This window comes from Eretmochelys imbricata, chromosome 17 (genome assembly GCF_965152235.1).
Source record: "Eretmochelys imbricata isolate rEreImb1 chromosome 17, rEreImb1.hap1, whole genome shotgun sequence".
Taxonomy (NCBI): Eukaryota; Metazoa; Chordata; order Testudines; family Cheloniidae; genus Eretmochelys; species Eretmochelys imbricata.
The window spans coordinates 12,791,945-12,809,998 of NC_135588.1; the positions used below are offsets into that span (position 1 = coordinate 12,791,945).

Genomic DNA, 18,054 nt, shown 5'->3' on the forward strand with positions numbered 1-18,054 from the left:
TGTTCAATTTTCTCATCCAAATGGCCCCTCACCTCCTCTAACCTCTCCCACGGAGATGGCAGAAAACATTCAATCCTCACAGAACAGGAGAATTGCATGAACAGTATTCTACTTAAACAGTGTGCAAAATATAAAAGTACACACTGGCTACTGGGTGGGTTTTACAACAGTATATTTGAATTTCACATACAACTTGGCAATTCTTTTAAAATAGCCAGATGTAAGCTCATATTTGGAAACAGGATGGAGCTCTAACATTAACAGTTTCCTTGTAAAGTTCTTTAAAAGATTTATTGAAAAAAACTTGAAAGGAAAAATGAGATATTCCTTTCTGAGGTAGCTGAGCAGTCAGTTAACTACTCATCATGGTAAGGAGAGGTAGGGGCTAAGCTTTTCTAGAAGCATCGAATTTATGCACCAATTTTTCTTAGATATAAAAATGGTTGAGATTCTCCATTCCATCCTAGCAGACGCTAACAGGGCCAGATGACATTCACCCAACACAGGTATAGGATTGTGCAGCCAAAGTTAGCCCTGCTCTGGCCCCTGCAAGCCCCAATATAGGGCCATTCTGGCTTGTGCAGCAAACCAGATGCAGACCTGAGGAAGATGCCATAACTTAGAATGGCTGCCAAGATGCTAAGTTACATCCGGTGCCATTTTGGCTCCAGAGAAGCCCAGAAAATTCAGAGGGCTTTAAACAATCTTTGCCTGTCACTCTCAGCTGCACCTTTGGTACTGCACCTCCAGACGGTTCTACAAGAGTCTTGGCCAGAATGTGCAACATATAGCATCTGGGTTTGGCCCACCTTTCTTCTTTATAATTTCTCTGCTTCTTATATGTCAGCATACTGCACCATCAGTAGTTTTTAAGAAAGCGGGAGTGAGCTGTAGTTGTAGCGAAATAATTTATTTAATAATTTGCATAATTTTTATAAAAATATTATTTCCCTTATTCTTCATCCATACCTATTCATAAGTTAGGCAGATGGGAAAAAGCAGGTTAAGCATACGTTAAGCAAACAAAGGGCTAAAGCTTTGACTGAAACACATGAATCAAGGAAAGACTGACATCTTGGTTTTTTGAAATGGAGTGGGAATGAAAAACCTTTTATACCATGAATTATGTCAAGTCAAAAAAAATCCACACTTTTGGGTGTGCACGTCTTTGGCAGTGAAAAAGACAAATCTAACCCATACTATAAACAGCTGTATATATTCTATCAACAGCACACCAAAGCAAAAGTTATTCTGGCACAAGGTAAAAGAAAATTAGGAACAGCTACTGCTGCATAGACATGAATTACTGTTGAGAAGACCACCTGCTTCAACGATCAGTAGTTTGATTTATAATACTTATTATTAGGGCTCCGTGTTTGTTACAGAGGTCGCAGAAGTCATGGATTCCATGACTTTCCATGACCTCTGAGACTTCTGCAGAGGCCAGTGTGGCTGACCCCAGGCTGCCCAAGCTGGAGCAGCTCTGCAGCCAACTGCTCGGGCGGCCCCACAGCCAGCCACACTAGCTGCTGCTGGAGCAGCTCCAGGGCCAACTGCACCAGTGCGGCTGGCCCTGGGGACTGCCTGAGCAATGGTCCCAGGGGCGGCCACTGTCGGCAGCCCCTGGGGTGGCCAAAGCAGCTGTTGTCAGCAGCCCCCAGCACTTTATGCTACGGGGCCTTCCGCCTGAGCACCCCTCCCAGCAGCGACCCTCCTGGGGCGCCTCCCCATCAGTGACCTCCACCCCCCACCCTTGCCCAAGGTTTAGTCAGAGGTATTTATAGTATAAGTGAATTTTTATTGCCCGTGACCTGTCCATGACTTTTACTAAAAATACCCATGACTAAATCGTAGCCTTACTTATTATGCACGGAAATCAGAGCTCACTATTCTTAAGTAGAACAAGAGACAGCAGCGTAGGGACCGTTTTTTAGGTGAGTGCATTTACTCTGAGTTGTACACATGCCACATTGAGCAACAATTCACTAGAAACCCTTTTCACAAGCAGATCAGAAACCAATGTTTGGTAGCTACCCTTTCTCTCGCAGACTTAGAGAAAGCAGAAGTTCTCATTGATTAAGGAGCAATAAATAATGAGCAATCTATCACCTGTCTGGGGATAGAAAGGAATTTTTCTTGATGGACCAACTTGCCAGATACTGGAGGGAAGGCGGTGTGTGTCTTTCTTTCAGCTTCATGGAGACACAGTTGGGTTGTAAGCATGAAGACTTGAAATAGTGGTAAGAACTTGTATGAAGAGTAAGGCTATCTTGCACCTGCCATGGGAGCATAGGTTTGATAACTAAGATTGTCACTGTGTTTGAATCTCTTTTTCTTTTCAGTGTCCCTCTTTTCTTTTCCTCTGCAACCACAGAGAAGCACCCAGCACAAGCAGGTATGTGGTCCACAGTAATACTTTCCAAGGTTCATTAGCAAAAATGTGAAATAAAAGTGCCCACTCTTCATAAGTTTCACTCTGACCCTATTGTGATGCTATATGAAAATAAGTCATTCAGCTTATGGGGTTGGCTGTGTGGATGAATGTGTGCACACAAACACACACGATACAAGAAAGCACAGAATGTGAGAGAACCCGTGGCAGATTTAATAAATATTATACCACTAACAGGGATTTAAAACAAAGATGTGGCCAAATGTCTGTATGTTGCAGTAGGTATTAGGGCAAGTAGCAATAAATGAAGGCATTCAAACTTAGTTCTCTTACCTATTTATAACCTAACACTAGTGCTCTAGCTATTACTTTTGGGTATTTGCCCTTTCCATTATCTTAGGGACAGGTCCTAAGACCTCCTTTCACCAACTCTCCAGACACTGTCAACTTCCCCTGCTGGCAAGTCAACAGCTCTACCAACAGGTTTGCAGCAGACAATCTGAGAGCGATAGAAAATAAACAAGACTAGAGAGTAACATGGTCTTATTTTTATCCATCAGCTAAATTAGACATAGAAAAGAGTGCTAGAAAAAACATCTCTCCTTGCCATTTAATTTGAGACAGCTATAAATACAAAACCTGAAAAGTGCAACTCTGTCCCAAGTAGTGGATCCCGCTTTCAAAAAGTTAAAATGATAGGCAAGGAACTAATTTCACCTGTTCTCATCATAGTATCCACTACTCTGCTTAGTATGGGAAGGAAGTATGTTCTGAAGTAAAACACACCACTTACTTTGTCAATGTAAAACTGTGGAAATTATGTTCTACAGTTGTGATGAGAAAAAGATTGTTTACTTTATGCTGTCAGCCGAGTCTAAATCACGTTAGATTTCAGTCCTCTTCTGCAGTTTATGAATTTTCAGGAGACGACCAAAATGATGTACTTAAACGCAATGTTGTGTACAATAGAATTGTGACGCCATCATAACTCAATTCGCCTCATATAACCTCCCTCCCCCGCTCAGCCACCTTTCTATTGGCTGGGGTGGGTGATTGGGACAGCGAATTAAATATGTAGGGAACAAGGAGGGAGCCAAACTCTCAGACTTTTCAAAAGCCTCTTCCTTCTGGTAGCTGCTCGGCCCGCTCTCATCTTAGTTGTACTATTGGAGCTGTGTTTAGGACACTGCAGATGTGATTTATCAGCTCTTTTGGGATCAGGAAGGAATTTTTCCTGTTGGACAAATTTGACAGTTCTGGGGGGTTTTTTCACCTTCCCTTCAGCTTCATGGAGGCACAGCTGGGTTGTAGGCATTAAGACTTTAAATTTTAATATTAGGAAAGGTAAGACTGCTTAGTTTGTCGCAATTTGTGGTAGTGTCCAGTGCAGATAAGCTAGAAGGGTCAGCTCCCAAGGTAAATGAGACCTGGGATTTAGCTGATGAGACTTAGAAGAAGGGGAAACCTGAAGTCTTTGTGGATTGAGCTGCCTTCACCCCTTGGTAACCTCTGCCCACGCACCTCCCTTTATACAAGGGGAGGCAGACAGGGTTCAGAAACAAACTAAGTTCTAGAGACTGGTCTAGGCAGGTCTACCCCCACCTATTGGTAATATGGTGGGAGCCGTGTAATTCCACAATGGAACCAGTTAAATGCCTGGTGTGTGAGAGCGGGATATGGGCACATAGTGACATTCCCCAGTAGTAATAAAGTTGTAGCCTGCCTCCTAAATCCATCCTGTGTGTCTGTGGTTCATTCACCTGTGTGTCTTCATCAAGACCCTGTATAATGGCAATCTACTAAGCAAGGAGATTTGGGAATCTCCTTCAAATGCCAGTCAAAACCACTTCTTTAGTCATTAGAAAAGGGTGTCATGTTTTACTTTAAATGGAATCATTTCATTTTCTTAAATTAAATCTGTTACTATGCAATATTTTAACTGTGTGATCACTGTCACTGTTAAGATTTCCAAGCAACTAATATTCAGTGGAATATTAAAGAAGTTAAGAAGAGAATTGGCACCTGATATTTCTGAAACTTTCAGAAATATACTGAGTCTTCCACTTTGAGATGGATTGTTTTCTGGATAAACATCTCCATAATAAAATCCACAAACTGGGGCTGTACAGCAATTTCAGAAAACAACTGTTCCAATACAAAACAGCAGGGCAGCAATTTACATGTAAAAGAAAATTGATTTTGTTTCATTTTATTTTATAAACTTCTGCAAATTCCATTGTAGAATTTGTCTTGTAAAGCATACCTATAAAAAAGCCTTTTCACCTTTTTAAAAATCAGGTGTTTACAAACATTTAAAGAAACTATTTTAGAAAAGCAAAAAATCACACTGCAGACTCCAATAGGAACTAGAGAGCAAACTCATTTAATATAGGTCACTAAACAGTCACCAGATGGCAACTTATAGTAATTAACAAACTTATACTCCAGTGGTGAATAGCTCAATATTCCTATTATTAATCAGTGTTAATTTTTTTTCAAACCATACAGACATTTCTGTAGAGAAATGAGAGAATGGAGGCAGTGGAGTATCCTATATCTAAAAAGCTCAAAGAAAATTAACACACACAAAGACTATAAAGACTCTACCAAAGGAGTCACAGGGGAGATTTGTGGGTTCTCTTCAAGGAAACCCTTCTCTCATGGGTGACCACTTATAATACAAGAACCAAGATGGAATTTTTTTTTTCAATTTAAAAGTTAGAGCAAAGAACACAAGCCAAAATACACACTGCAAAACGCTTCTGTGGTCACCAACACCATCCATTCGCAGCTTAGCTATAGCACTATTATGGCCTTCATTCTGGTCTGTTCCACAGCTACATCTCATTGCTGCATACCTTACACAAATATACACTACATCTTATACAAGACAGAGAGCTGCTCAACCACACTGGTGTCATATGCACTATTTATAATGCTTTCAGATCACTATTGCAGAACATATGTCCTTTTTAAAAAAAAAAAAAAGGACAAACACATGATCTCTAATATAGTGTATCTCAGTTGATAACATTAGCATAACACTGAGGAAATGTCTTCAAGATCCAAGCTGCGGATAAGCTGTGTCTTTGAAACAGAAGGGTTGATAAGACTCAATTTCTTTCTCCAGCTATTATGACTAGTCAACAGAATTTTCTGTGACATGACAGAGAAAAATATAGTTTGCAGAAGTTATTATAAGAAGGCCCACCAGTAAGTAGTCAGGCAGAACCCCCACGCTTTTTCCTCTAACACGTGTAAGTTTTCTTCTCACAATCTCTTTATGGTGAACATCAGAACCTTTAAGAATTGTCAAAAGAAATGACTGGAATATGTAACACTGTGTCCACAAATTAATTCAGTGTGGAGTGTGTGCCAAAGAAAAACTAGAGTAATATGTTACAGATGTGAGAGGAAACTGCACAGCCAGACATAATACAAGAATAAGCCAATTTCAATTGGGCATAAGTCAAAATCTAATAGTCACAAGGAATCCTCCAGTTTTTGCTATACTCTATTCAACTCAACAGATGCCTCTGTGCAAGTTCACTATTTTGACTGAGCTGCAGGGACATCAGATATTCTTAAAATATAATGAAGTGATTCTAATACCTTATATTCTTCACTTGGTAAATGGGCTACTAGTTTGTATAGCATTTCAGAAAACACCAATTATTAATATTTTATGTGTACATATGAACACAATTACAAAAGATTCCTTTGTGTGTGAGGATACTGAATCTGTTTACCTCTTATATTTCTAGAAAAAGCCACTGTAAGGTTAACTATTAACACACCAAACTTGAGTCACTGTGAGGCGATCCTTAAAGTAAAGTGGATGAGCACAACAAGAATACCAAAAGATTTGCTTATATTATAAAAAAAACACTAATAAAGCGCAAAATTCTGCGTAAATGCCCAGAAGGCATTTGAAGTGTTGAAGTCAGTAGGCGCCATGTATGCATCAAGGGACAGAAGTATTTTTATTTATTTGTCCCTCTGCATGCACTGATCTATATCCAGCACTATTCAGAGTCTAGTGACACACATCTTCCACCTCCGTACCCAATGCCCTGCATAAGAATGGATATCTTGCATGCATCCACACACTACAGTACAAGCATGCAAGGCCCAACATGAAATTAATGAAGCAATTAGTCCACAATGAAAAACAGTTGCTTGCAAGACCAATAATTTATTATTACCAGAAATATCTTAAAATAAAGCTATTTTAAGGGAAGCTCATAACTTGTGAAATGTTATTCAAATGAGCTGTACGTTGCCAGGAATGGCAAATTATAATTCACTGAAAAACTGCTATGGAAGGTTTTTGCTTCTCCAAACGCAACTTTTAAAAAAACCAAAACTTTTAAGATTTGTAAAAGTTAAATTACTCTTATTTCTTCCCTGTAGATGTGATGTGTTTGTAGTCTTGTCCATCCTAGTAAATGCTCCTTCACAGAACTTTTTTTTTCTTAGCATGTGCTAATAATCATCTATTTCTTTCAACTGATGTAGGTCAGAGAAGGGCATCCCAAATTACTGAAAGGCTGATAATCATCCTCAATTTTTATATCTTCTTCATTTCCAAACTCCTTATACAAATATGAATCATTCACATCCAGCTCAGCAATACCTACAACTGAATCCTCTGTCTTCACCATATCTCTTCATTTGCTGGGAATGTTAACATCCATTTCCTATGTCGCTCTTTGGATGCTTTCCCAACAACTGGAATAGATTGCCATTGAGGTTACGCTGCCAGATACTGTACACAGGACAAAGTTCTTGCTGTTGAAATGAAACTTTTCTCAGGTTTCTCTTAACCTTAACTTGTGAATAAATAACTTTTCACAAGTTATAATATGTTCCATTCAGCCATATGGACAAATGGTTTTTAGATATTAAAAGGCGAGTGGGCATTACTATTCATGAAGACAAAAGCCCTCAGAGTCACCAATGCAAAAATCCTAATCAAACAGAAGAAGTCACTGGGGCAGCAAAGCCACCCTCTTCTAACAATGTAAATTATCACAAGCATGAAGTAGAGAGGTAATTATTCTTATTACAAGCAGCTGTAATTATTTTTAACCAGGTACCTCCAGAGATAAGCAGTACTACTTAATTTAACTACTTACATTCCAACAGAATCAAAATCATCAGGCAAACTTAAAATCCCAGTGTTTGGGTTAATCAACTTCAGATTCTGTGGCATCTTTTGTTTATTCTTCAAAAAGACAGCAAAGCATATGATAACCTGACCTTTCAGTCATCCTGGGACTTTTTCCAGAGATTGCTTTTTAAATCCACCCCAAGTAATTTACATAGGATATCTGTAGCACTCTACTCCTGCCAAACCAGGGGCAAAAGACTCAGTTCAAAACTCAAATTTGGCAACCAGGCCAGCCAGCTTTAAAGATTACAGTCCTTAAAGTTAGCGAACTAGTTTTAAGTCTGGTTACTTACACAAAGGAAATAAGCTAAAGCTTGAAAGTTAAACCCCATGCATGACAGAAGAGAAAAAAAATGAGCTGCCAAATTACAGTAAAGGCTTTTTAAAAAAAAAATCTAATCTTGAAGCAATTGTGAACAAAATTGATTTACAAACTATAATAATGTCACAAAGTATCAGTACTTGATAGACTTTTCTTAAGTGATAAAGATAAAGAAAGTCTATTTACTTAAAACGGAGCACCAGCCTTCCAAATAATTGCTTTTTACTGAAGGGGGGTGCCTTTCACACCTAAATCACTAAGCCCTTGTCTAAATAAGACACAGAGTTGGGTTAACACCATTCTACTCTCATGAATTTCTTGGCTAACTTAGCCAAGTCTTAAAAGTAATTTACACAGGCCACACTGCATACTATTTCTAACAACAAACAGTATTTCATGTTAATTTCATACCAAACAACAGAATAAGTTGTGTATATTAAGATATTTAGAGTATGTTTATGGAATATTTTCTAGATCACCAAATATTACACAATTTTATTGCTATTTATGATTTACTCTTGAGAAAGCTATGGAAAGCTTCTGAAGAAATTTTCCTTCAATATAATATTACTGAAACCATTACCATCTAATGTATGTATAAGTTCAAAAATACCACTTATTCAGATATGTAAATGGCCAGGTTTATGGACTATGCCTCACTTATTTTATAAAGGAAAAAGGTTCTTCCTATTAGTTCAGAGACTGTACAAACAATCCTAACTGACTACCTAAATATTTACATGTAAATGCCTTTTCATCTTTAACAAAATACATTGTTTCACAAATTTTCACAGTAGTCAAACATCTTCCTGCTTTCTACTAAGCTCCGAATTTGAGGAATATAGTCTTCTGACCTGCAATTCTGTAACTGGCTAACTTTTATGCCATTTTTACATTATATAGATATGCACACACAGATACATATACATGCATGCATACATACATTCTATACGTGGAACAGATATCAGTATTCTAATATATAAGTTACACTTTGCAGTATAAATTGCTTAAAAATAAAGTGCCGAGCCTTAGTGAAACCATGAGGCAGGCCAGAAAGGCAAAGAAGGAAACGTGAGATAGCAAATATATATGACAGAGCATGAGGGATTAGTCTTTTTAATTATACTTATTTAATTTTCTGCTAAAATGCACATAAATTAAAGAAGTGGTCATTTAATTTCAGTGTTCTAGTAATATGAACAGTCCATTCTAGCTCTGCTCTTGGAATTTTGAACTTACTAACTATCTTATTAGGCTTCAGTTTAGGGGAGATTATTCCTTCCAATAAACATTTAAATTTAATATGCAAATAAAACCACAACTACTACTCAGCACTGTACTCCTGGTGGAGCGAACAACTATGTTTATGGGAAGTTCTTGATTTGTTGCCTTATAAGTAGGACCCTGCCAAATTCACGGTCCATTTTGGTCAATTTCATGGTCATAGGATTTTAAAAATCATAATTTTCACGATTTCAGCTATTTAAATCTGAAATTTCACAGTGTTGTAATTGTAGGGGTCCTGACCCAAAAAGGAATTGTGGAGGGGTTGCAAGGTTATTGTGGGGGGAGGAGATGCAGGGGCAGGCACAGTACAGCTACCCTTACTTCTGCACTGCTGCTGGTGGCACTGCCTTCAGAGCTGGGCAGCTGGAGAGTGGCTACTGCTGGCCGGGAGCCCAACTCTGAAGGCAGAGCCACCGCGAGCAGCAGCACAGAAGTAAGGATGACACGGTATGGTATTGCCACCCTTACTTCTGCACTGCTGCCTGCAGAGCTGGGCCCCTCAGTCAGCAGCCACCACTTTCCAGCCACCCAGCTCTGAAGGCAGCACTGCAGAAGTAAGGGTGGCATGGTATGGTATGGCATTGCCACCCTTACTTCTGCACTGCTACTGGCAGGGCACCACCTTCAGAGCTGGGCACCCGGCGAACAGCCGCTGCTCCCTGGCCACCCAGCTCTGAAGGCAGCATAGAAGTAAGGGTGGTAATACCGTGACTCCCCCCCCCCCCCCAAAATAACCTTGCAACCCCCTGCAACTCCCTTTTGGGTCAGGACCCCCTATTTGAAAAACACTTCTCTCCCTATGAAATCTGTATAGTACAAGGTAAAAACACACAAAAGACCAGATTTCACAGGGGGAGACCACATTTCACAGTTCGTGATGCGTTTTTCATGGCCGTGAATTTGGTAGGGCCCTACTTATAAGCCTGAAGGCAGAAAGTAGCGCTTCAGTATCAAAATCCTCTAGGTTCCCTGTGTAGTACCAACAGAGCATCAGATTTCTTCCACAGTTTAGTTCTATGCAAGTAGAATGTTTACTGTCCTTACCAGATCGAGAGTACATAATTTTTTTCAAAATGAAAGGGGGATCTTGACAAAAAGAGGACAAGGTATTTTCTCCCAAGAGAAATTCTGTGTTAGCAGAGTCCACTGCACACCTCAGAACTGCTGTAACTGGGAAAGTTCAAATTTAATACTGTTTTATGGAAATGGCCACAAAGGTTATTAATCCTCTCAGTCAACATGATGGATAAAAATGGGCAAACTTCAGAGACAGAAAATACAATTTTAGTAGAAGTTTGAAATACTACATTGTTTTTCTAGGCAATGAGAGAGTGTGAAGAAGTTTCTTGAATGTGGTGCATCTTCCAAAAAATGGAAAGTCTATAGAAGCAGCAGGTAAAAAGCGGTTAACTCATGCGATTAACTCAAAAAAATGAATTGAGATTAAAAAAAATTAATCGCAATTAATCGCAGTTTTAATTGCGCTGCTAAACAATAGAATACTAATTGAAATTTATTAAATATGTTGGATGTTTTTCTATATTTTCGTATATATTGTATTGAGTGTTATAATTGAAATCAAAGTGTATATTTTTATTACAAATATTTGCACTGTAAAAATGATAAAGAAATAGTATTTTTCAATTCATCTCATACAATACTGTAGTGCAATCTCTTTGTTGTGAAACTGCAACTTACCAATGTAGATTTTTTTTTTTTGGTTACAAAACTGCACTCAACAGCAAAACAATGTAAAATTTCAGAGCCTACAAGTCCACTCAGTCCTTGTATGTGTATGGTGAAATCAAAGTTTACAGTCGTTCACTGATAGAAAGCTAATCCTTCCAAGCCTAAACAACAGTTTCAGCTATTCTATAGTTCATTATGAATCCACAATGTCCCAGGAACACGTAGGGTCAGAGGGCATGGCAAATTGTCACCACATAGGATTGTACCTTCATCAGTAGATCATACAGCTAGTGGTAGACCTGGAAGCCCACATCTCAGGCTGGCTACTGGGATGAGCAACAACTTTTATGATCAATGGAGGAGCACGAGATAAGTCAAATGGTATTGTGTGGAACTGAGAAGTGATTCCCAATTGTGAAGTGTGGGAAATGTTGGTGGCATGGAATTCCTGGCACATGAAGATAAGCCTTCTTGAGATTTGTGAAGCATAAGACAGCTTGAGTGACGGAGAGTAGGAGGAGAGTCTGTTTCTTGGTTCAACGTCTCCATTCTGAAGTACGGTTTTGCATACTGAGAGATGGAGGATGGAATGGATAAAACCTTATGTTCTTTTCATCACCGTGAAGAATCAAGAACAGAAATCAGTGTCTGTCTTTTGAGGACATTGGGAATATTGCTTCAAGAGAAAGAAGACTTTGCTACAGTCTAGAAAGCTTCATTTTTTTAAACAGACAAAGAGACAGCAGGGAATAGCTCTTGAAATTCCTTCTTTAAAAGTCTTGAGAGCAGGCTCATTCATAGTGGTACTGACTCAGACAGACAAAAATTCTTGAGCCTACCTATAAGGGGAAATAGTACAGCTGAGCTACAAGAGCTCCACTATCTTGCAAAAAAAATAAAATAAAATAAAAAATCCTTCATTGGGAGTGTTTCTACGGTTAGTTTTGGTGAAGATTTTCCTGGCTCAGGTGGATCAAAAGGATTGGGCAAGACTGGAAATTCTATTCAGGTTTGAGGAGTCCTTTAGGGCCTTTGCTAGGGACTTGCCAAAAAAGTTTCAGTCCAAAGGGTTCCAGAACCAAGTTCTCTGGAAGCAAATACCTGTTTTGTGGTGGGGGTTGGCAGATGAGAGACTGGATTGCTGGTTTGGCTCTCTTGAAAACGGAATTAACTAATCCAGCCAAGAGCTCCCCATCTTCATTAGCAAATAGGTAACTCAAATCATCTCATTTGGAGCACTTAAGTGTGAGAAGAAGCTAGAGTACTGGGGCAAATACCTGCTAAATCTAGGATAACACTTTTATGAAAAGAACAGTTTCCTTTTTAGAGGCTGGCATTTATGGACCTTAGTTTGACCATCTGAAAAAGGTGATCCTAAAATGGTGCTTAGAGCAAGAAGGAGAGAAGGAAACTATTCAAGGAAGTAGGGAGGTATCGGAGACCAAGGATCTCTGAATAATTTGAATTTGTGGGAAGGCAAGAGAGGACAGAAGGAGGCAGGTTGAAGGTCTCTGAGTGAAGGCAACATCCGAAGACACATAAGTGAATGTAGGGACACGCACATCAGGCTAAACAAAGCACATAGGATCAGTTTTAACCGTAGCAACAGGAGCCAACCATCATGCCAGTTTCGGGGGCCTGCCCACGTCTTCTCCAACTGTCAACCTGAGTTTCCTGTTTGCCATGGTACTGGAACAGGAGGAGCAGAGGAGCAGGGAATATGGCCAACAGACAAGAATCTGCTGAAGAGAAGACTCCCAAGTGATGATGTAGAAGATGAGTTGAAATTACATGAGGAAACCAAACACAGGAATCAAAGTTATAAAGAGGACTGAGATCAATTGTTCTCCACATGCACCGAAATAGAACAAGAAGTAATGGGCTTAATCTGCAGCAAGAGAGATTTAGGATAGCTATTAGGAAAAAAACTTTCTATCTATAAGTAAGCTTTGGAAGAAGCTTTCAAGGAAGGTTGTGGAATCCCATCATTGGAGGATTTTAAGAACAGGTTGGATGAACACCCTTCAGGAATGGTCTAGGTTTACTTGGTCCTGCCTCAGTGCCGTGACCTGGACTTGATGACCTCTTGAGGTCCTTTCTAGACCTACATTTCTATGATTCTATGAGTCCCTTAATGTTGTAAACAGGACCCTACTCAACCAGTGAATCAACTGGGAATCTACTGTTACATTAGGGAAGTCCAAAGCCTTTCTTCAAGTGTTTCCCCAAAGCCCCACCCCTTGCCAGTCAGATCAAACTGGAGCGAGAGGGAAAAGTTGGCTAATAGTCCTGAGGAAAAATGGCCCTCAGAGAGAAAGCCTAAGGAAATCTCTGCCACTGAGCTTGGAGAGTCTTGGGAGCATCTTCATTTTACACTTCATCACACAAAACTATAAAGTGCCAACAGGAGAAAGGAGAAAAGAAACTTTTTTCCTGCTTCTGAGATTTGGAAAATGCAAAAGAAAAGATACAAAGCAATTCCAAGCTTGACACAGCAATAGATTCACCATAGAAACAAATGGTTAATGAAAAACAAGAGTTTTAAAAAAATCTCTGTAGTTTGATCTTTAAAGAGGAGCTAGAAATATTTATATCAATGAATATTTGTATCTGAGAAACCTAAAACAGGAGTATTTCATTCTCCTGCTTTGCAGATGAGTCACGGAGGAACTCAGGAAGGATTTTCCTTCTTCCCTTAAGTATACTCAGTTAGCTAGTGCATCATGGGATGTGGGAGAGTGATTCACTTTCTCTAAAACCATTGGGAGGCAGAAGTAATGGTCTGATCTGCAATGGTAAATCTCATAGTCTTATACGCTTTCCTATAATACTCAACATTGAAGCTCTTTAACAACTCCATGCATGCCAGTATGTTGGAGGCAGCAATGAAGGGAGTCATTTTCAAAGGCATAATGGGCTGTTAGGCACCCAAATCACATTGAAAGTCAATGGGAGTTGGAGGCCTAACTGTTCATAGTGCCTATGAAAATCTCCTCCAAAAGCTCTTTAAAAAGTTGCAGTTAGGAAAGCAATAAATTACTGTTTTATAGTCCACATTAAAACAAAATCTCCTCAACATTTCTTTCATAATGGAAGATGCACTTTTAGCCAAACTAGATTTCATATACAAAAATACATTACCCTTCGTGTGTTTTCAAGAACTTTTTGATCTGGCTTTCCATAATTTGGTGGATTGGCATATGGGTCGTAGCCAAGTTTTGCTAACATCGGCGCTATCACTGGCATGTCTTGTAGAACATCTGAAGGTATTTTTCCAACCCATTTGGACAAAGCTTCCACATTGACTGGTTTGATTACTTGATCTGTAGATCTTTCAACTCTGCAAAAAGAAAAAGAAGTAGCTACTATTTTTCACCCAACCACTGTTTACTGTGTAATTGGCATTGAGATCTTTAGGTCTTTTTATAATTGCATGTTTACATAAAGCTGTTAGGAGATAAGACATTGGTCCATACATACAAAGGGACAGCAAGAAAACAGGGAAAAATCAGGGTTTGTTGTTTATCATTTCTCCTGGACCATAAGTAGGACTCAGAAGGATTTTTTTAAAATCCCGTGTTACCCACTCTTTTCTATGGTCACTTCTTCCTTGGATAAGATCATGTACAACTCAGCTTTTTATTATGGGTTTAGGAAAATTGACACTATGTGCTAATAAAATGTTGACTCCCAGCTATTTAATATATGGTCCACAGCACAGACTGAATAGTTCTAGACTCTACCATGAAGTAAAATACTTTGATTCATTTTTCCAAACTTTCTTCCTAATTAGAAAAGTACACAGCTCCTTAGATGTTAGTATTAATCTTTTTTCTGTGAAAACAGGTTAAAATCAAAACCTTTCCACAAAAAGTCCCTCGGGGGATATTTAACTCCTGTACCATAAGTAATACCACATGGTATGTCATCATACAACTGCAATTCCAACTGAATAGCTAAACATGTAGGGGAACTATTGCTAAATACATAGCTGTCATGTCTGCCTACAGTCAATGCACTACCTGTACCTAACTTACTGATGGAAAGCATTTTAAGCACAAAAGGCTCTACCTAGGCTCTAATACCTAGCTCTTGTTACAGAAGTTTTCTTCAGTAGATCTCAAAGCACTTTACAAAGACAGTAATTATCATCCTCCCCACTTTACAGGTAGGGAAACTGAGGCACAAGGAGGCAAAGGGATTTGCCCATGATCATCGCATAGGCCATAAAACCAAGTTCTAGTCTACATTTAAAAACCAAAACGCAAGAACACTAGCCAAACTCTTGCTTTATTAAAAAGACTCCTCTCTACTAGAACAAACAGGAAACAATGCAAGTTAATGAAGCATGGAGATTCCAGGTAAGACTCAGCAATTGGTAACTGACTCAGAATTAAGAAAGCAGATATCTCTTGAGAAAAATAAAGGGAAATTTGATTGAATAGTCCCTGTAGCTTCAAGATAGGGGGCCAAAGTGCCATAACTTCATTGACTTGAGTCACTTTAGAACAATAATGAGCGTATCTAATTAACCTGATAATTGTGAGAAGAGACTGAACAGTTTTTGCCTCATAGGTAATGATTATAATTACTGATTTATAAGCAGCTAGTTGACTTTGAGGATGTCTGGTTTGGAGAAGTATTCTATTAAAATTTCCAATTTTCTGGAGTCCAAGGTCAAAGTTTTCAAAAGCACATGCCTAAAAACGAGACCACTAAATTCATACTCAAGCAACCAAATAAGTAGTTTCATTTTCAGTGACGCTGAACACCAAGCACTCCCACAGATTACAGTGAAAACTAATGAACGTCTATTTTTTCAAGTGGAAGCTGTGAGAATCCCTTCTAGTTTTGAAGTAAGTCATCAAAAGGGATGCCAGTGAGAAACAGGTTGGTTTTGGTCCTTCTGTACCTTGCTGCAGTTTTAAATGGAGTGTACATGAGTTTCCCACTTAGGCCTGGACTACAGTATGCAGTTATTTCAGAATTAGCCGAGTTACCTCGAAATAAAACTGGTTCCGTCCACACGACCAAACCAGTTTTTTCAATTTAAAGGGCTCTTTACTACGATTTCTGTACTCCACCTCGGCAAGTGGAGTAGCGCTAAAATCGAGATCACAGTTCTGGGTTACAGGTACTGTGGATGCAATTCGATGATATTGGCCTCTGGGAGCTATCCCAGAATGCTCCCTTGTGACCACTCTGGACAACACTCTGAACTCCGATGCACTAGCCAGGTAGGCAGTAAAAGCCCTGGGAACTTTTGAATTTCCTGTGTTTGGTCACCATCAGCACAAGTGACCATCAGCATAGTACACCATCACAGGCAACCATGCAGAGTCCACCATCACAGGCGACCACGCAGTCCCGGATTCGCAGACGAGCTCCAGCATGGTCCGAATGGGAGGTACTGGATCTCATTGCATGTTGGGGAGACAAATCTGTTATGGCAGAACTACGTTCCAAAAAAAGGAACACAAATACGTATCTTAAAGTCTCCAGGGCCATGACGGAAAGAGGCTACTCCAGGGACACAGAACAGTGTCGTACAAAAATCAAGGAGCTCAGGCAAGCATACCAAAAAGCCAGGGAGGCAAACGGGTGCTCTGGGTCACAGCCCCATACATGCCGCTTCTACCGTGAATTGCATGCAATTATGGGTGGGTGAAGACACCACTACCCCATCACTGTCCATGGACACCTGCAAGGGGGGAGTAGCACGGAGCGAGGAGGATGAGTTTTTGGAGGACGAAGAGGAGGAGGAGGAGGACAAAGCACAGGCGGCAAGTGGGGTATCTGTTTCCCCCCCTAGCCAGGAACTATTCTTAACACTGGAGCCAATAGACTCCCCCTACTCCCAAAGTATGCTCCCGGGCCATGACCCTGGAGAAGGCACTTCTGGTGAGCGAGAGCTTGATCGGAGCCACGCGGTGGGGGGTGGAGGAAAACCCAGCCATGCTGGGCTGTTTGCGTTTAGTTTAAAGAGCTCATCCCTGCTCAGAGGCTCATCAGAGCCCCGCGGTGTGTGTGTGTGGGGGCGGGGCGGGTTGTGTAGAGCGATCATCCCAGAGAGCCCGCAGGCTGCCTGCAAGCTGAATTCTGTTGCCTGGCCGCTGCCTGCAAGCTGAATTCTGTTGCCTGGCCGCATGTGATGGCTTACTCACACCAAAGTGGCAGGCACTTCAGTATAGGAGGCAAAATGAGACCTTGTACAGAAAGAATATGTGCTGTGTACTATGAATTGCCTGTTTCACTGAGAAACAGTGTCCCCTTTGTTCTCTAAAATGTATCTTTTAAAATACTACCCTCCCTTTTTCTCCTCCTGCAGCAGATGCAAATGTTTCAATGCGGCCCCTATCTACTCAGTCCCAGAAGCTGGTCCAGATTAGAAGGCAGAAAAAACAAACTCGGGACGACATGTTTGCCGAGCTCATGCAGTCCTCCCGCACTGACAGGGCCCAGTTGAATGCATGGAGGCAAACAATTGCGGAGTCGCATAAAGCATTACATGAATACGAAGAGAGGAGGGACGCACACGATGAGAGCAGGCAGGATGCTATGGTCAAGTTCATCGGGGAGCAAACTGACATGCTCCGCTGTATGGTGGATCTAATGTGGGAAAGGCAGAAAGACCACAGACTGCTGCTGCAGCCCCCAAATAACCGCCCTCCCTCCTCCCCAAGTTCCATAGCCTCCTACCCCAGACGCCCAAGAACACAACGGGGGAGGCTACGGGAACCCACACAGACAACCCCAGAGGACTGCACAAGCAGCAGAAAGCTGGCATATCCTAAATTTTGATTTGGTTTCTGGACTTGTCCTTCCCCCCTTCTCCACCGCCCTAACCCAATCCCCACCCCCATCTAGCTTCTGATTTCTCTCAATGTTTTGTGCAACAAATAATAAAGAACGTTTTTTAAACAATTGTGACTTTATTTCCTTTCATATTATATATATATTGGGCAGGTAACTTTAAGAGAAACAAACAATTCTCACACCGTACCCTGGCCAGTCATGAAACTGGCTTTCAAAGCTTCTCTGATGTGCAGCGCGCCCTGCTGCGCTCTTCTAATCACCCTAGTGTCTGGCTGTGCGAAACTGGCCGCCAGGCAAGTTGCCTCAACCTCCCACCCCGCCACAGACATCTCCCCCTTATTCTCACAGATATTGTGGAGCACACAACAAGCAGTA

General features: G+C 40.5%; 1 protein-coding gene across 6 annotated transcripts in view; it reads right to left on the minus strand.

The window, feature by feature from the left end:
* TPST1 (tyrosylprotein sulfotransferase 1) overlaps positions 1-18,054 on the minus strand; it is a 59,640-nt gene that overhangs the window by 14,801 nt on the left and 26,785 nt on the right. For 5 of the 6 annotated variants that reach the window (XR_013348246.1, XR_013348245.1, XR_013348247.1 and 2 more), the window contains exon 3: positions 14,005-14,203. The exons of the other annotated variant lie outside the window; for it this stretch is intronic. Coding sequence is in view for 2 of the 5 variants with exons in the window: in XM_077836483.1 (XP_077692609.1) it covers positions 14,005-14,203 (199 nt within the window). In the remaining 3 variants the exon portion in view is untranslated. The remainder of the gene's footprint in view (positions 1-14,004; positions 14,204-18,054) is intronic. 6 annotated transcript variants of the gene reach the window in all.